The 20,331-nt window shown below is 45.9% G+C and overlaps 1 protein-coding gene across 1 annotated transcript in view; it reads right to left on the reverse strand.

Annotated features, from left to right (window-relative positions):
- The window catches only part of LOC137167668 (dynein axonemal heavy chain 5-like), a 243,129-nt gene that overhangs the window by 73,772 nt on the left and 149,026 nt on the right, over positions 1–20,331 (reverse strand). The window contains exons 58-62 of the mRNA XM_067569914.1: positions 19,966–20,246; positions 18,089–18,304; positions 10,567–10,734; positions 8,390–8,608; positions 6,168–6,344 (exon numbers count right to left, since the gene is read on the reverse strand). Coding sequence (XP_067426015.1) covers positions 6,168–6,344; positions 8,390–8,608; positions 10,567–10,734; positions 18,089–18,304; positions 19,966–20,246 — 1,061 coding nt within the window. The remainder of the gene's footprint in view (positions 1–6,167; positions 6,345–8,389; positions 8,609–10,566; positions 10,735–18,088; positions 18,305–19,965; positions 20,247–20,331) is intronic.

A 20,331-nucleotide genomic window follows, 5' to 3' on the forward strand; every position in this document is an offset into this window, starting at 1 on the left:
ATCAGCTGCCCCCAAAGCACTTTACAAAAGGAGATCAGTATCATCATCACTACTTATCCTTGTGAAATCAGGTATAAAGTGGATTAGGGAGTGACACTCACTCCCTCTGTGAACCAGTCACTGCCATCAACAGAATTACCTTTCCTGTAAGCAACCACAGAAACTGAGGCATTCAAAAGTAGCTTTCATCAGCTTTTTTCAGAACCATATCAACATCCCATGACAAAGGGGGCTCTTTAGTAGGGGTTTTTTTAAGTGTCAAGGCCCTTGGGAAAGTGACAACAAGAAGCTACAGAGATACTGGTCTGCCTTCAACTAATTCTCGATGCTGTGTCCAGGGGCTTGTGAAAGTTGACCATCCCAGGGGAGGTCTGTGGCTCCTGGGGCAGGCATGTCTTCTGGGAGCTACTGCTCTTTCTTTGAGCCTATGTGGTGGGGGTGGTAGCAGCTGAGGCCTAGCGGCCCCTTTATAGTGTTGGGAGCAGAAAGACCTTGACTGAGCTGTTGTCCTCCCCCAGCTGGTGCTGAAGAAGGGTGGAGATACTGAAGAAAATTCAGAGGAGATAGGAGCACAGTATGATGCCTGTAAATTTGTCCCAGCTCCTACCTACTGGGTCCTGGAGGGGTAGGGAGAAATCCTTCTTCCAGGCCATGAAACAGAAGTGAAGTTGCTCCCAGGCTATTAGCACAGCCTAAGAACTGAAGCAGGTGCTACAGGCCTAGCATATTCTGATGTGGGCAGCAGAGGGGGAGAAGGGAATATCTATGTAACTGCCGATCTGTCAGCCCTGCCCTGGTCCATACCCCCACAAGAGCCAGTACAAATGGCCACACCAAGAGCTTCAGGAGCTGGGTTCTTTGAGGTGCAGATCCCTGGATGGGCTCCTGGATTCGTGCTGCCCTACACTGCGGAGCCACAGTGGCTCTGTTTCCCTATTTACCACTGTTTCCCTAGTGCCTCCAGGGGAGGGGCTTGTCTAAACACACAGTTGCACTGATTTAACAAAAGGTGTGATGTTAAACCAGTGCAACACTGTGTTTGGATAGTCTACATCAGTTTTATCCCGTGAATGGGGAGAAACCAGCTGATGTAAGCCAGGTTTAAATTGATGCGTGTCCAGGCCCAGGAAATTGCATCAGTTTAAATAAATTGACTTAACATCACACCTTCAGTTAAAATGGTGCAACTCTGTTGTGATAAGGTGGACTAGGCTCAGAAGCCCCCTGCTGGAGGCCTCAGGGTCCTGCCACACTCAGCCCAGGAAAGGAGCAGTAGAGGAGTCCTCAAAGCAGCCTTAAGTGGCTGCCAGGAGCAGCCAACCAGGGCCCAGGAGGGCCATATAAAAGGATCTGCAGAGTCAGAAACAGTCAGTTCCTTGCTGGAGCCAGAGGAGTGCAGATGGTGCCACTGGCTCACCAAAGTGAACTGCAGCACCACAGACAGCTCAGTTCTGGCAGTGACTTGGTGGCTGCTGCTGGGCTTGAACTTAGATGAGCCCTGAGGTAAGGGTGAAGCATTGGTGAAGGCTGGGGCCGCAAGGAAGTGGCTCGGAGAACTGAAGGCAGTTTTGCTGAAAGGACATGACAGATGGCTGCTATCTATAGGGTCCCTGGGCTAGGACCGCCCCCCTCCCAGCCACTGACTAAGTGGTCCCAGTATATAACCCCCAAAAGGGGAACAGAACTGTTTAGTGGCCCAGCTGGAGAGCTGGGGCTAGAACAGACCAGAGAGGGAGGAAGCTCTGGGGGTACGGCCTGATACCAGGACTGGGACCGGTTAGAAACTGCAGACACACCTGACCAGAAGTGGTGTTTGTGACAGGTGGGTGCCACGCCATTACATTTAGTACCAGACGTGGGATCCTTCAGACTGACCCCTGATCAACAAGGGATGTGACAATGGACAATGTGATCAACCTGTTGGTGGCTGTCCAGCAGCAGCAGGGGACTGCTATGCACCAGCAGCAGCAGCAGCAGCAGGAACAGCAGCAGCAGACCCAGGCCCTGCTGATGCAATGCATGGAGAACTTGCAGAGGCAACAGAAGGCCCAGTTTGCGGCGCAGCAAAAGTGGCAGGAGATCCACTCTAACCAACAGAAGTGGATACAGAGGCAGTTGGGTCACACCATACCCGAGAACCTAGTTGATGATGTAACTGGTGGTCGGTTGGCTCTGGGCCTGGCAAAGCTCAGAGCAGACAATTACCCTGAGGCCTTCCTCCAGACCTTTGAGGCGGTAGCAAAGGCAGCAGACTGGAAAGAGTCGACTTGGGCAGGCCGCATAGCACGGCTTCTGACAGGCGAGTCACAGGCAGCTTAGTGAAGTGGTAAGCAACTAGCAGACAAGTTCCTACCTGGTGGTGAAAGCAGCCATCTTGGATCAGTTAGGGCTGACATTAGAGGTGTACAGGAACAAGTTCTGGATAGGATCACTCTTGCAAGGGGCATGACCACGGGAGTAGCACAGAAGCTATAGGACCTGGCAACATGCTGGCTTTGTCCAGAGACCAGCTCAGTGGAGAAGCTCCTGGATCAGATGGTCCTAGAGCAATTACTGAAGGTCCTACCAGGAGGAGCACAGAGCTGGGTAGGGCCCTTCCAGCCAGTCTCAGTCAGAGAAGCAGTTAAGTGAGCTAAGGGCTACTTTGAAGCTGAAGAAGAGGAACAGCCCAGACTGACTAGTAAACTGAGAGGGGTTCACCAGGGATGGCCATGGGAAGCTCACAAGGGGGGAAAAGCCCCAAGACTTCTAGACTGATGGGGTGCACTGCAACAGCACGAAGCCGGGGGAGTTAGGCAGCCTATGGGAAGCCATAGTGGGAAGGAGCTAGGAGACCCGGTAGTCTGCTATAGGTATGAGACCAACCCAGGCATATTAAAAGGAACTTGCTCAGTAATGGAATGTGACTACCTGAACTGTTATTACAGTGAGACCAATTGGTGGGGGCCTGCTCTGAAGATCAGGGTGGGCCCACCATGGGTATTGATAGTCAAGCTTGAAGGAACCATAGTTAAGGGTAGGGCAAACTCAGGGTAGGTGGGTACACCTTGGTGAGCGAAGACCAAGTTAGATTCGCTGGCCTGTACTGACACCTCCCACTTCACGTCACCTTTGTACGTGAGGAGACCCGAGTCTACCCCATGGCAGAAGTTGGGCTGGAGGTATAGGGCTGAAGAGATCGACTCCAGGTTGGCATGGTAAAGGACCATAATCTGCTGAGACCGTAATCTTGGGAAGAGACTGGGTGGGCTACTCCGCCCTTGAGTGGGAAAGAGCAGGACAGCCTCCCAGTACCAAGAGGGTCTGGGCCCAGCTGGGAAAGAAAGCAGAGGGGCTGGAAGCCAAGGTAAGGAGACTCCAGAAAAGAACCTGGAGACAAGACCAGAATGCACAAGACATGAGGGATCCACTGAGGAAGTGCCAGCCAGAGTTTGATGAGGCCAACTTCTCCGGAGGGAAAGTCATCAACTAGCTGGTCCAGGTAAAGCAAGAGTTGGCTTGGGTATAGGTGGAAGCCAAAGGGCAGAGGGAAAAATACTTGGCTTTGCAGGAAGCATTGGCCCAAGCCCAGATGGAGAAGGCTCAGAGGGCACAGTAGGATATCACAGACACCTGGGCCCAGCAGGGTACTATGGGGACTCAGACGGAGCCCCGGGTGCATAAGGGTACGGTGGGAACTCAGTCTAAAATACGCAGTGTGCTAACTAACACAGAGGCCCAGACAGAATCACCCCAGAAGAGGGAAGAGAAAGAGAAGGGCCAGTTTAGAGAACAGGACCCTAGGATAGGGAACGGAGTGGCACAGGCAGGCTTTGTGAGCTCCCTTCTAAGAGAGGATGACTTGGCAAAACGGCAGGAGGCAGCAGAAAGGAACTGGAGGATCTCACGGTCAAGAACAAATAGATGACCAAAGATCTCCACTTCACCAAGGAAGAAAAAGTGTGCTTCCTCCACATGGTATATGATTATGATATGCACCTAGAGGCTCGGTATACAGAGACCCTGAAATCCTGAAGAAGAAAGTGAGTCAAGAGACCACAACCACACTCTCCAAGTAAGAAAGACCTGGGAGAGTAGACCCTGAGAGACTAGGGAAAAGCCTGGGTAGAAGGTCTCCAGCAGAGATGTCTGGGAGAGAGTACCCTTATTGAAAGGAGCAAGGACTAAGACAAACTCTCAAGAAGAAAAGGCCCAAGAGAAAAGAACCCTGGTAGATCGGGGCACAGAAACTATAACTAATAGTTCTCCAGACAAAGAGATCTAGGAGATAGAAGACCCTGCTACAGTGTGACAAAAAGATAGGATGAAAAGAAAGATTACCCTCTATAGAACTATCCCCCCAATCCTGTCAGGGTCAGGAGGGGTGTGACAGGGTGGACTAGGAAAGGAGCAGTAGAGGAGTCCTCCAAGCAGTCAATCAGAATTGCCGCAGGGGAAGCAGCCAATCAGGGCCCAGGAGGGCCATATAATAGGATCTGCAGAGTCAGAGACAGTCAGTTCCTTGCTGGAGCCAGAGGAGTGCAGATGGTGCCACTGGCTCACCAAAGGGAACTGCAGCACTACAGACAGCTCAGTACCGGCAGGGCTGGCCCCTGGGCCTGAATTTAGATGAGCCCTGAAGTAAGGCTGAAGCTCTGATGAAGGCTGGCGCTGTGAAGAAGTGGATCAGGGAATTGAAGGCAGTTTCACTAAGGGAACACGATGGACAGCTGCTATATATAGGGTCCCTGGTCTGGGACCTTTAGTAGTGGGTGGGCCCAGGTGACTCCCACCAGCCATTGACTAAATGGCTTGAATGGTGTATAACCCCTAGAAGGGGAACAGAACTGTTTAGTGGCCCAGCTGGAGAGCTGGGGCCAGAAAAGACAAGAGAGGATGCAACCATTGCCTCCAGAATGGAAGCCCTGGGGGTATGGTCATATACCACAGCCAGGGTAGTAAGAGACTGCAGACACACCTGATCAGAAGGGGCGCTTGTGAGAGGTAGGTGCCATACCATTATATATGCGTGTAGACAAGGCTGAGGGAACAAGATTAGGACACCACTGCAATTACTTTTCAATTTAAGAACATTTTCATGTCACTTTAAGACTTAAAATCAAATGAACTACACTGAGATTAAAAATGAAACGTCTGAGAAACGGAAAAGCTGTTTAATTCTATTTTACAAACATTTTCTAGAAAATCTGGATTATCCTAATGTTATACTTAAGTAATCCTAAATGGAAATTGCAGGACTTTCTATTCTCTGAGTATGGAGTGGATTGCTTTGACAACTTAATCTGTAAATACAGTGAGTTAAAGTATTCATGACACAATGTGACAGAAATATGAAACAAATAAAAGGAACTTTCATCCAGATCCATCCTTTATATTCACATTTTATAGTTCAGAAGCGTAACAACAAAATAAATAACAATACCAGATTTTTAAGTGTTGATGGGAGGGATAGTGGGTAACAACGGAAAGAGGGTAGTTTTGGTGGCAGCAGGAAGATGGGCTTGGGAGAATGAGAGAAGGGAACTTCTGCTCTCCTCAGCCAAACAAGCCTCTTCCCTCTCCTACATGCCACTCTGTGGATTTGACAGGGTTAAAAGACAAGTGCAGGGGGTTGGAGGAGTCCCTGTAAAGTTTGATGAAAGTGTGATAATCCTTTTAGGGGGAAGTCCTTGAGGCAACATTTACTCACTGCTTTTAGTGAAACTCAGAATGACACATTCTGAAAACAGGGATACTTTGATTTTTAGGCACACAGTCACCATATACATGCTGACAGGGATTTTGTGCCTTCAATGGGAGCAGGAGCGGGCCCTTTTTCATATCAACTTACTGTCACTACATATTGGATATAGCTGAACAGAGTCACACAAATGTTAACATAAGGGGTTCTCAGATTACATTAACCTGGTTGAATTTGCTAACTCCACCATGTGATTAAGCATGTGCAGGAATTATGAGGCACTGACGGAAAAAGAGAGGATTTTGAATGAGACTCGCTCATATTTAGCATATTTGCCGATTAAAAACAATTTTTTTTAAAGGAGATGGAACATGACAGCCTATAAATCATTTCAAAGGATTTCTCTGTTATGGAATGAAATGTCCTGAACAGTATTTCTCTGTGGGACACAGTAATGTATCTTTGTCTAGAACATAGGAATACTTACGCTACTGTATGGAATCCTATTTTGGTCCATCTCTGTCTTCCACAGGCGGAGCAGCAGGTTCCTATACTCCTGATTGAATGGCCCAGAGTAAGAGAGAAATCCAGTGGCCAGAAGAACATTTCCCACTAATCGAATAATTTGATTTTGAAAATTTTTGCTGCTTTCTGTCCAACGAATCTAAATTTTAAAATGTTGTAAAGAACTTTGTTAAATGGGCACCAAATTCAACTGAAGTTCAAATGAAAGCACCTATTTTTTCTCCCCAGTATATATTTACAGCTAATTGAACCAAGGATATCTTTGGCGTAAAACAATCCATTCTGAAAGTGCAAGAAGTTTCCTACATTATTTTTTTTAAATTACTCCCCTGTGTTATGCATTTATATTTTCATTTGTTTTGTACACACTATGGGCTTGGCCTTACAATCTTTACTGAAACAAAACTCTTATTAAAGCCAGTGACAGTTTTGCCTGAGTGAAGACTGCAGGATCAGGATCAGTGTATCCTGTCATGATTCCCTTACCCTGCTATTGGTCTCTGAAAGTATAGCTGACTCTCAGATCCAAAAAGATCCTACAGCTCAAGACCCATGAAAACCCACCATCCTGAATTGCAGCCATCATTTTGGATTTGCTTTTTCAGTTTATGTATTGACATAAACATGAAGCCAAAGCACTTGACACTTTTCATGTATATTTAAAACACAATAAAAACCAATAAAGACAAGTTTTTCTCCTCAAACCTTGAGCCTTTGTGGATGCAAAGGTGGAGGTGAATAACTTCTTTATTATTCCTGCACAGCCTCAGCATATGATTAAATCATCACATCATATGCTTGATGATGGAATCAATTTGATCAAGATTTTCCCCACCACTGTCCTCATTTCTACTTCAGCGGTCACAAGTCCTTCGTAAACCCAGCACCAAGGAGCCAACCCATCAAAGTGAAGGACAAATGGTGAAATCCTGGCCCCACTGGAATCAATGAAAAACTTTCACTGACTTCACCGAAGCCAGGATTCCACCCAAACAATTATTATATGGTGCTACCAAATGATCAATAGAGAAGGAACAGTATCCTCCTTCAGAGTCCCCTGGAAAAGTTCAGGTTCCATTAGCCCCTAAAGCCAGGCCATCAAAACAGTTCCCTCACCCTGACAGGAAAAGGCAACTTCAAGCTCAAAGCACATGGGGTAATGGTTACTCCATGACATAGTCAAAATGTCTAATTTGATTTTGGGTTCCAATACATATATTCATTGTCTACTGGAAACATACAGAATTGGTAAAGGCAATGCTCCTCCTCATAGTAAATCTTCAGATATGCATTTTGAATTGAAAGCAAAGATTTTTAAAGGTTGGTTTTATTATTCTACGGGATGAAACTATAACAACATCTGTGACCCCCCTGGGTCTTGTCCAAGGAACACTGACAAATCAAAATGTTTGTCAACTGACAGATCTGTAGCTCCATATTTAACTGGATAAAAGACGTAGCTATAGAGATTATTTTATTTTGGAAAAAAAAAAACGCAAAAAAACCCAGCCACAGTTTGCCTCCATGCTAAAATATAGAATACTCAACCTGGAGACAAATGTATTATTGCCAATCTAAATCTCTCTCTATATAACTTTAAAATGGCTGTTATAGGTTATGTAAGCATGGAAAATATTTAAGAACTTTGCTTTTTTTTTTTTTTTTAATTTCTGCAACTGGAAACATTTTGCAGGGAATAAGTCAATGCTTTGAACTACTACTATTCTTGGGTATATATAAAAAAGAGTAATTCCTTTTCTAATATTTTAATACAGATGTTTAGTTAAAGACCTATTTCCTGATCCTATTGAAGTTAAAGGGAGTTTTGCCAGTATTGCACTCATTGCTTGAACCAAACTCTTACCCCAACATGAATTGCAGAGTCATGATCTAAGTGTGCATGCAAAAGAGCAATGTTAACTCAACAGTAAATTTAAGAGAGTGTGTGTGTGTGTACCCACACTTCTTGGTTGAGTACATATAACAAAGTTATAATATAGTACTTTATATATATGTATATATATATATTTAAAAAAAAAACAAAAAACCAAAACATGATATTCATACTATAGTATTTAGATTTCACTTTTTGTCTGTGAATTTATTTAGCACAACCAAGGGTTACTATGGATTGTGTTGAAAGCAACTAATTTATGCCAGATCTCTGTTCAGATGCATCAATACCTTTTCTCCATCTAATCCTTCAATTAGAGCTGTGGCATTGTTCATCTTCCGTCTGCATGCCTCAGCATCATCCAGTAAAGTTTGTTTCTCTCGCATGGCAGCATTATACATGGCTTGTACTTGGTCCAGTTCCCTCTGCTTCTCATCCAGCTGGTTCTGTGCATTATTTAATTCAGTTTGAGCAACTGCTAGCCTTGCTTCCTGCAATGCCAGATTTGCCTACAAACAATTTAGAGTGAAAAATATTAAATCCCAATATTTGACAGTGCCAGCTCATAGCATTCATTCCATGCTACTACAGAGTGGTATGTACTGTACAGTACCAGGGTATTATTTTAACACAATGCTTTGTTTGAAACCACAATATTTGAATATCATTTTTTTTTCAATTTTAGTTACTGCTGGCAAAAGAGCATAACATTAAGTGGTTTGGTAAAATATTAAGCTGATCTGAGTAGTTAGTATCTTCAGGCTGATCACTTAAATCATGCAGTGCATCTTCATTTCAACAGTTCAAAATAGGCAATGCACTCGAAGGCCATCATGAAACAGCTGTACACGAGGGACTATAGGCAATCTGTTCAGTATTATACCTAAGACTCACACTTCTGTAATTTCTTCTCAGGACAAGAGCAAACGACAACTGTGACTTTTGAATTATGAACAGCTAATTATGGAAACTACTGATTTTCCTCCCAATTACTTCTGTGATAAAAAGTAAAAGGAAGCACAATGTACCACTTGCACAAAGCATGCATTTTTGCTCTTCTGGGGGCTAAAATCCAATCAACATGCTTCACTTCTTTAATTCTTATTACTAATGTTTAATCATTGAAATCTGAGCTCATAATTGGTGCATTCCTAGCAGACAAAATGAATGTTTATTCAGTGAATTATGAAAAGTTTACTTGAGTATGTACATAATTGTAAAGAATCAGGGAGCAACTCAATGAAACCCTGCTTAGTTTAATCACATTTATAACTAAGGATTGTTTCCAGCTGAACTGGTTATTTTGAAATTTAATAAGCATCTTGTTTAATCAGCATGTAACTTAACTCTATACTCCTATTGTTAAAAAATTTCTGAAGTGGTCATGCATTTTCTGTCAAAAGCTGTATTACCAGTATATCTCTCTTAAAAGGTCTCACTTGGGCAAATCTCTCCCACTTCGCCCAAGCCATTAGGGTGACTCTGTAAACAGTCTAAACATAAGAACAGAAAAATGGCCATACTGCATCAGACCAATGGTTCATCTAGCTAAGTATCCTGTCTTCTGACAATGGCCAATGCCAGGTGCTTCAGAGGGAATGGACAAAACAGGTGATCATCAAGTAATCCATTTCCTGTCGCCCATTCCCAGCTTCTGGCAAACAGAGGCTCGGGACTCTTCAGAGCATGGTTTTGCATTCCTGCACTGGTTTGTAAGACAGGGCTCTGCTAAGAAAATGTCCTTAATTCTGATTGTAATATGCTGAAATCCAGTGCATTGTCCTTGCTTTAGTGAATGAAATCCTTGTGAAAAAGAAAAGCCAAGTGCATGTCTTGAGATTTCACCCCAAGAGTGATAAAACATACATCAGGAAGTCTGGTGGACCCTAAAAGACACGGCTCTGTCAGCAGAGAACTAGAGGAGCATATCTGATTTATGTCAACAAAGGAAGAGTACACTATTCCATGAGTTCAACCTCAGGAGAATAGCAATGTCAACAAAAACTTCAGTAGCTATTGCCACTACATCTGTTGACATACAGCAGATCATAGAAATGAGGCTGGTGGTGGCAATTAGAAGAACTAAATAAATCAACCAGAATAAGGAGCTTAGGTTTCAGGGCCTGCAGCAGAGCCAGTCTGGAAGCAGGGACTGCACCTGAATCGGTCTCCAGTCAAACTAACCAGCATTTGCCCACTGCTGTGACAGTTCTTGTGATCATGCAATTAAAGTCTGTATTATAATGCATATGCACCAGAGGCTGAATTGAAGTTGCACAAGCAACCTTAATTCTGGCACTTCCCGACTTTTGAGTGTTTGACTTTGCAACCTTAGTGATCTTCTAACATAGTTTCTTGTAAGTAAATATTTTAGTTATTTCATCCATGATGAGAATTTAATTTTAACCCATATGTTTTACCGTTTTAACCCATCTCTCATTCGAGGAAAATAAATAATATGAAATACCTTAAGGGGAAGGACTTCTTTATTAATACTGTAGAAGTATGCCATTGCTTGTGTCCATGAACATAGACCTGCTACATTCCCACAAACTTTTTTAGCAGTCTCCAGATTATAATCTTCCATATCTAAATAAGGCTGTAGCAGTTCCACAATCTCTCCTGTAATTGAATCCTATTTAATAAAAAAAGAAATATATATATATACACACACACACAAGACATCATCTTATCATGCACATAAAAGTAGAACACATAGTAAAGTCAGAAATCTGTAATTAGAGGATTTTATTTGCAAGAAATCTACAGATAAGAATGTTAAATTATAAATTAAATTACATGAATGTGACAAATTAATTTTTAGGCAAACATACATATTTCTATACAGTATGAAGATACGATCCTTCCCAAAATTATCATCACTTTACATTGAGCATAATTATACTTATTTTTAAAACATGATTGTAAAATGTCTTTCTTAAAAAAGTGATTTCCCATTATATATTAAATCCCTTCACTTCTCAACTCCTTTTCCCATTTACATGGGGCTGGAGGTGCCCACAATTCTTTGTGACTCCTGCCAGTCCATGGAACAGGTTCACAGGTCTTGGAGTTCCAATCATATTCTCTCCAAACGGCTCTTGACAGAGTCTTTCCATTGTATCCTCACTCTTCCATGTCTTTTATTGCTGTCCTCTTCCTCCCACTCTTATCACATGACCAGCCCACCTCAAATGCGCACTTTCCAGCCTATCACTGACAGTCCCAAGTTCATCTTCCCTCTAATTTCTTCCATGCACACTCTGTCTTCCTTCTGCTTGTATGCCATTCTCCCCCAGTAAATTACTTTCTACTACTTTTATCTCCTTTTCTTAGATCTCTATTAAGATCCACCATTTCTAAATCATACAGTAGGCAGGAACAAACACATGCAGCATACACTTTTCCTTTCAGTTTGTTACTTAATTGCTGGTCCCACAGTACTCCTGCCGCCTTTTTTCATCGCCTCCCACGCACATTGGGTTCTTCTTTTCAAGTCTCCAGCTCGCTCTCCAATTGCACTAAGTATACTTCCCAAGCACACAAATTCTTTCTTCTGCTTCAGCTTCCCTCCTGAAACCTACCATTATATATTAAATATCCCTATTATTACTAATCATTTATATTATTGTTGCACCCAGAATACTGTATTTGGCTTTATATTTCACTCAATATTGGAATATGGTACAGTACACTATTTTTTTAAAATCTAGGTTTTACCTATATAGGATTAAGTTAGTCAAAGTTTTGTTTGGGATCTGCTCTAGAAAGATAATGAAGAATGTATATCCATATGACTTCAATAATTTAACACCGGTTTTCCAGTGATACATTTATGGTCTTCATTTTCTTTTTGAATTTTTCCCTGTATTCAGTGTTCAGAGTGTGTCGAAAAAAATTAGTAAACTGTCAGATTTTGCAGAGCAGGCTTGAATTTGGAAGCAGAACACAAACAATTAAAGAAAATTATTAAGGACCAGATCACCCCTGGTTCAATATGGATGCGCAAGGAGAAGGGAAGAATGCAAGGAGCTTTCCTCACGCTTTTCACACCTGTGCAAACGCTAGCTACAATCTGACTGGGGAATGAATGCACTCTTCTTGGCTAATGCTAACCTCCCTAACAGGGCAGGGAATGACGGGCAAGGACAAGACTATGGCCACACCCACTCTTCACACTTACCAGCAAACTTATCAGTGTGAAGAGAAGTGCAGGCTGCACTCTTACATCCTTGTAATGGGTGGTGGAGTTGCTTCTCCCCACAAGTAGCCAGAATCCCTCCTGCAGCCCCCCCCCCCCCCCCCACCACCACCACAACATGACCCCCTCTAAACTCTCAAAGAGGCGGCAGTCTTGGCCTTAAGCCACCCAGGCCCGCTCAACCCAGAAGGGGCCAGGATAGGTAATGGCAGCCAGCCACCACAAACCGGAGGAAACGTCTGTGTCCGGGGAGGATGGAAATGTGGAAATATGCATCCTTTAAGTCAAGGGCAGCGTACCAGTCCCCTGGATCCAGAGCGGTAATGATGGAGGCTAGGGAAACCATATGGAATCTGAGGCGTCTGATAAATTTGTTCAGATGGGGGCTGCTCATCAACGAGCAGAAGTCCACTCTCACCCCAGTGCAGCGCATAGACTTTATCAGGGCCACCCTGGATGCCACTCAGGCCAGAGCCTTCCTCCCACAGCCTCGCTTCGAGGCGATGGCCGCCATAATCGACAATCTCCACAGGTCTCCCACGACGACAGCCAGGCATTGCCTGCAGCTGTTGGGACACAGGGTGGCCTGTACATATGTGGTGAGGCTGGCTCGCCTCAAGCTCAGGCCTCTCCAGGCGTGGTTAGCCTTGGTATATGTACCAGCCAGACACTCCTTGAACAGGGTGGTCATGGTTCCCACACAGGTCCTGGCCTCCCTGAACTGGTGGAGGACCCCAGGGGAGGTACTGAGGGGAGTTCCCTTCAGAGACTTGGCCCCATCGATCACCCTCATCACAGATGCCTCGGATGTGGGCTGGGCCAGCGACCTGAGCACCCAGGGGCTCTGGTACTCAGAGGAGAGGTGTTTTCACATCAACGTCCAGGAGCTCAGAGCAGTCCACCTGGCCTGGAAGGTGTTCCTCAGATTTCTGAGGGGCAGGACGGTGCAGGTCCTCACGGACAACACAGCAGCCATGTTTTACCTGAACAGGCAGGGGGGAGTGTGCTCCTCAGCCCTTTGCCAGGAGGCCATTTGACTTTGGGACTTTGCGGTGAGGCACGACTTCCACATATCTGCCTCTCACCTCCCAGGGGTCAGGAACGATGAGGCGGACCACCTCAGCAGGTCGTTTCTACCCCAACATGACTGGTCACTGCACCCAGAGGTGGTGACTTTTATTTTCTGCAAGTGGGGTGTTCCCCAACTGGACCTGTTCGCGTCGTCCTGGAACAGGAAGTGCCCGAGGTTCTGCTCGCTCCGGGGTCATGAGCCGGGCTCCATCTCTGATGCGTTCCTCATAGACTGGACAGGGACCCTGATGTATGCATTTCCCCCCATTCCACTGCTGCCCAAGGTCCTCTTGAAGATCAAGAGGGACAAAGCAGACATCATATTGATCGCACCAGTGTGGCCGACACAGCACTGGTTCAGCATGTTGCTGGACCTGTCCATCGCCCTGCCGCTGCCGCTCCCGAGGCATTACGACCTGCTCTCCCAGGACCAGGATTGCCTGCTGCACTCGGACCTGGACTCCCTCCACCTGATGACTTGGAGACAAATTTTATCGGCCGAGGAGCACCTGGTGATTGGCGATCCTCAGCTGCAGGGCCCCCGTAGAATAGACCTTTCGGCCAAAGAGGTCTAGTTTTTTATTTTCTTTATTCTTGGGGGTATTTCCCTGGGCGCCCTGCCTGTCCCGTTGGTTGGCGGCATCAACCACGAGGGTCCCAGGAGCAGCATGGGTGTAGAGAAATTCGAACCCCTCCAAGGGAACATAGTATTTTCTCTCGGTGCCCTTGGATGTGGGGACAACTGAGGCAGAGGTTTGCCAGAGGGCCTTGGCCAGCGTCAAGACCCTTTCATGGACTGGCAGGGCGACTCTGGATGGGCCTGCTGACCCTTCCACACCAAAGAGGGGGGTCCTCCTCCTCAGAGAGCTCTTTGAGCTCTAAATTTAGATTGCTGGCCACCCTCTTGAGTAGTTCCTGGTGTGCCTTAAAGTCTGGCAGAGGTGTCTTATGGTCCCTGGCAGCCACATCGTCAGGGGAAGAAGAGGAGGATTGTGGGAGGGGCCCTGTGGAGGGACTCTCCTCAGGGTCCGATTCCTCCTCCGAGAAATGGTCCTTGTCTGGTTGGCTCGGAGGGGGGGTGCCGGTTGGGTCACTGAATAGTGGACCAAGACCGTGCCCTCACCCATTTGTGTCCGCCATGGCTCCCAGTATGGCCACTGACAGGGCCCCTGTGGCCACGCCAGTGCCGGCATCGGTGCCGACTGAGATGCCTCTTGGCAGTGGGCACGGGACCCCGAGCCGCTGGATTGGTGCCTGCGCTGTTTATGGCCCCTGCCTGCCCTCGTCAATGACCTGCCCCAAGAAGATGTCGACGAGGAAGAAGATCGTCGGTGCCGACACCTGCGGTGCTGGCGGGGGGGGCGAGCAGCTGGAGGAGCTGGAATACGACCTCCGCCTCAGGGCTGAAGTCTTGCGACAGCCCTTCCCCCTTGGGGACTGGGAGCAGTGCCAGTTGTGATGTCTCCATACTGGCTCCGACTCCGAAGACCGTGATCGGCGGCGCAGTGCCGGTGTCGCTGTCGGTGCCGAGTCCTTCGGCACCGGGATCCTCGACAGACTATGGTCCGGGGATCAGGACCGGTGCTGTGCCTCTTCCGGTGCCGGGATCCGCGCCGGGCTGCATGTTGGGGATCAGGACCAGTGCCGAGCCTGTCGGGACTCATCAGGTGCCAGAATCTGTGCTGGGCTACGTGCCATGAGGGCGCATGCCGCAGCAAACGCCTCCAGCGTCAACGGCCTTTGCAGGTGCGCCTCCCCACCCCCAGGAATCAGGGGAGGCTCCCTGTGGGGAGATGCTGGTGCCGGAGTACTCTCTACGGCATGTGGCTGGTGCATCTCCTGACTGCCCCCAGGCCGGACAGGCAGTGTGGGGGAGTCCTTGTGCGCGGTGTCCTGCCGCTTCTTTCATTTCGGCACCATAGCCTGGCGATGGGTCGACTCCGGTGCTGGTGAAGCGCTCCACACTGAGAAGACGCTCAGGGCCGCAAGGGAACATTCTGGTTCAGAGTCCGGCCGGAGCGCGGACTCCATCAGGATGGCCTTCAAGCGCGCGTCCCTCTCCTTCTGCGTACGCGGCTTGAAGGCCTTGCAGATCTTACATCTGTCCTTTCTATGCTGCTCTCCGAGGCAGCGGTTGTGAGGGTCACTCACGGGGAATGCCTTGCCACGCGCAGCACAGGATTTGAAGCCGGTTGAGTCAGGCATGGCCCAACCTTAAGCCCCTGAGGGCTATCTATCTAATCTAACTACACTTAACACTAACAACTATGCAAACTTAATTACTATACTTAACAGCTACTTATGTCTAACAAACAATGGTAGAACAATGGGAAAGCTACTTGCTGAGCAAGAGGCAGATGTTCCAGCAACCGTCACGGGCGGAAAGAAGGAACTGAGGGCCCGCAGGACCGGCGGTGCCTCATATACCACAGCATGAGCGCGGCACTCCAGGGGGCGCATGAGACAGCCCTACGGGGCTTGCTAAGGGGAAAAAGGTTCCGGGAACCAATGCACGGGATGCGCACTCACCTATATTGGAATCATAGAATCATAGAATATTAGAGTTGGAAGGGACCTCAGGAGGTCATCTAGTCCAACCCCCTGCTCAAAGCAGGACTAACCTCAGCTATATCATCCCAACCAGGGCTTTGTCAAGCCTCACCTTAAAAACCTCTAAGGATGGAGATTCCACCACCTCCCTAGGTAACCCATTCCAGTGCTTCACCACCCTCCTAGTAAAAAACTTTTTCCTAATGTCCAACTTAGACCTCCCGCCCTGCAACTTGAGACCGTTGCTCCTTGTTCGGTCATCTGCCACCACCGAGAACAGCCTAGCCCCATCCTCCCTGGAACCCCCTTTCAGGTAGTTAAAGGCCGCTATCAAATCCCCCTCACTCTTCTCTTTTGCAGACTAAACAAGCCCAGTTCCCTCAGCCTCTCCTCATAAGTCCTGTGCTCCAGCCCCTAATCATTTTGGTTGCCCTCCGCTGCACTCTCTCCAACTTGGATGGATATGAGCAATCACTTGAAGTAGAACAGGTGTAGTTCAAGTTTCCTCAGGCTGACCTGCCAATATGTTTCAAGAGAGAGGGACCACTACTGATGATGAAAGGATAGTGGAGCTCCACGCACTTTCAAACCTTATCTGAACTACTAAAAGTATCCCTTACTGACAACAGGCATCCACCAAGTGTGCATCTGAACCAGCGCTGAAATTAATTTAAATGTATTCAGCACCATTTCAGAAACCTTGGTTAAAGTACTAAGTCCGCAGTTGTGTCAGGATCCTGGTTCTCCTCAAATAGATTCTGTGATCTCCACAGCTCCAGGCCTGGCTCCTCAGCATATGGGTCTTCCCAGCTCCCTGAGGCAGTCCTTTCCCCAGAAAATCACCTCACCTGGCATTTCACTTGTGTCCAACAGCACCTCAGGTTAGCTGGAGGGTGAGACCTCAGAATCCAATTAAGGCCTTGTAAAAAAGGGCAGATTTTCTGCCCAGACCCAGACCAACAGTAGCTGTGATTATCGTTCTTATATTGGACTTTCGGGATTTTAATTTTTACTGCCGTCAACTGCTTCTCTGATTTACACCAAGCTCAAAAAGTCACTTAGACATCCAGTTATATACCTGAATATTTTTTCTCACATGCTGCCTTGCTGCTCCTAGATCTCTCACGCTACAATCAAGACCCAAATGTTGGCCTCTGACCAGCTGGGAGCATGCATATAAATTTTCTTCTTTGGTACATTGTTGTGAGATGAGAGTTATGAAGAAGTTCTTGCAGATCTGTCGCTAGTAGAAGTTGTCTGCTCTTGAAATAGTTCACACAGCAGACTTTCATTGCGTGTGCAGAGATATTTCTATAAGTAAGTGGCTTCCAGCAAGTTGAACTCTGTGCAGTGGAATGCAGAAAATGAAGTGCAGGGATCTGAGCAGTGCACAGTCATGGAAGGACTATGTGAACAATTTGTGCTAGGACGCCAGAAACCTTTATCCACATTGAACTAAAATGGTTCAAAATGAAACAGTTAAGAGTGAACCAGTTCTTAATTCCTGCTGAAAGCAAGTGTAATCAGAATGGTTTCTGAAACACATGCAGACCATTTGGAACACTTTTGTTGCAGATGTGAAGCATTTCACAGGTTTTTTTAGAATGATCAAATAGTTCTTAGAATGATAAATTTCTCCAGCGTAGACAAGATCTTACATGCATGTATGCAAACAGGCCTGGTAACATAAGGATGTTGTGGCCTGTTTCAGAAATAGTAATCCAGATCCAACAATCCTTACTCAAGTTTCAATCCATTCTTTTTTAGGCAAAGTTCCATTAAAGAATAGGAGTTTGCCTGAGTAAGAACTGAATCAAACAAGAGTCAAACCTCAGGGTTTGACCCACTGCTTGGGACACTTGTGCCTACAAGCACAACCCTCTTGCTAGGCCCCTGAGCCATCCAGTTCTCTTCAGCAGAAGGGACTACAAAAGAAATGGCCAGTGAAAAAGAAAATGAGCTTTCTTACATCATTAAATGTAAGTTCGGTACAAATATAAAAAGCAGAAAAAAGCTATGAACTATAAAAAGCACAAAAGCAGCTTTAATAAGGTCAATGTTTGAACTACAACTACTATGAATTAGACATAATATAAACCAAAGGGCATGCTCATGTGGATCTATAGGGGTTGTTATGAGGAATGATGATGTAATTTATTTTTTTTACCTTCTGGAAAGTAAGAAGCATGCTAAGAAATCCTGAATTATTCATTAGCTTCAGAGCTTCAGTCCATGATGGCTTCACACATGTTCGTTCTGGGTCAACTGTCACAGAATCAATTTTTCTTTGGAACAGAAGTAGCACACAATCCATGATCCGCATTATCAAGTGAGGCGGTTTACCCAGTTTGCGAACAGTAGCAATGTCAGCAGGTTTAATAGTCTGAAAAATTACAGAAGAAAATGACCCTCCTATTTAATCATCCACCCTTCCCACACTGAAGAGTATGAGAATTAACGAATATCTCCATCAGGGACCAACGTCTCTTCAAATCCAATGCAATCTAACTAAAATTAAAAATATAGTGTTATGTTTTTAGCTTTTTATATCTAAACGTAAAGGGCAAGATTGTGGCTTAGTGATGGATAGTGGAGAAGAGGAGGAGGTGCTATGCCTGAGATAGACACAATTAACTTGTTTAAAAGTAGTATATATAAAGTGAGCACTACAGCTGCAGTTTTGCCGGCAGTTCTGGTGACCTGATTCTCCAATAGTTTTAACTTCATAAATGCACAAGTGAAGAAAAGACATCCTTTGTGCAAGGGGAGGAGCTGAAGGTGTAAGCCTTGCAGCCTACCTCCCTATTCCCTTCTGTTCGCTCTCTCGTCTGCAGCAGGGGCTTGCTAGAGCATTGTAATCCCTGAATTAATTAATCTTAATACATTTCACGTCAGTTCAGCAAAACGAAATATCTGATACAGGTCGAACTGACCTGAAACTAAACATTTTTATTTTCCAAATGGAAAATGAAATATTTTTGACGAAATCTAAATTTTTAAAATTTTGATTTTGCAGAAACTGCGTTTTCCATCAGCAAATCTTTCCGATGGGAAATTCCCAAGCAGCTCTAGTCCTGAGTGACTTTTAAAGTCTGAGCCTACACAGACATGCTCCATGAGGGCAGCTCTCTGTGATGAGTCATCCTAGCCTGAGCTGGTGAGTCATCGGAGGCAATTACCTACGGGGCCAATCCACAAGCAAGAGCCCAAGGCAGATATATAGGTTCCTAATGGAAGGAGACACTCTAGGACATTGCTACCTTGCAGGGAGAATTCCCAACTGCCTGGTAGTTCTGACAGACTCCCCCAGCCTCCTGCTCCAGTTTATATGCCTGTTCCTGCTCCTGCTCCAGCCCTAGCCAGACCCTCGGCTATCTGACACTCTCCCTGCCCTACAAAGGAAAACAGATTGCTCTTTCCATGGACTATATGCCAGAAGTGTAGAATGGGTACAATTCACTTTATATTGACCCAGCAGCCTACCCATAGTGCAACGTATTGAGTAATCAGGCCAAAGTGTGCAGAGGGAACGCGCACAAAAGAAGCATCTGCTACACTGTGCACTCTCCCCTGTTGTCCAACTCTGCTGCCTGATGACGGAGGTGGCATTGCCCATCTTTACTTGTCTGCTCCCTGCCCCTTTAGGGTTTCTGTTCAGTGGTTAGCAGTCCAGTGCCAGAGGCCTTGGGAGTTTGCAAGTCAGAAGACTAAGACTGAGATTGCAACTGGCCTCTGCTTAGAAGGAAACAGCCTTTTAAATCTCATCCCATGGCACCTTTCCTGAGCTAGGCTCAATCTAACCCAAGAGGTAGCATGTGATTGTGTTTAGTCTAAGGTGTCTGGCTGACTCAAATGCACTCTACGGACATTGTATCTCACTCACAATTAATATGGCAACTGGATCTGGTCACTTTATGCATTTTCAGCATTCTGATTTGACTTGCTGAAGATGGACAAACATAATTACATTCTATAGGTTCCACACATAATGATCATTGCTCTTGTTATCTGTAGGCATTTTTATTGTATCAATTCAATTCTGACCTGTAGTGCTGCCTCTGCTTCTTCCATTGCAGGTCTTGCAGCTTCAAGCTTCTCCTCAGCTGCTGCTTTATCAATGGCAATTTCATCCACAATGGCTTGGGCTTTGTCTTTCACCTTTTGGACCTGCATTTTCACCTTTTCAGCAGCCTGGGCTTTCATAGTCACTTCCAGTAAAACACCATCAGCTTTTTTAGAAGCAACAGCCAAGTCTCTTTCTTTTACTGCCAGTTCTTTGGATAGTTGGTTTACTGAAATCTCTGCTTCCATCAGTTTTGCAAGACCTGTTTAAAACAAATTACAACAGTATATTTATGCATCAGGAAAAAGTGAGATGTAAACCTAAATAGTCAAACTTCAGTGCCTATA

Source organism: Emydura macquarii, unplaced genomic scaffold (genome assembly GCF_026122565.2).
Source record: "Emydura macquarii macquarii isolate MOO-44397 ecotype Brisbane River unplaced genomic scaffold, CSIRO-AGI_Emac_v2 contig_2948, whole genome shotgun sequence".
Lineage (NCBI taxonomy): Eukaryota > Metazoa > Chordata > Testudines > Chelidae > Emydura > Emydura macquarii.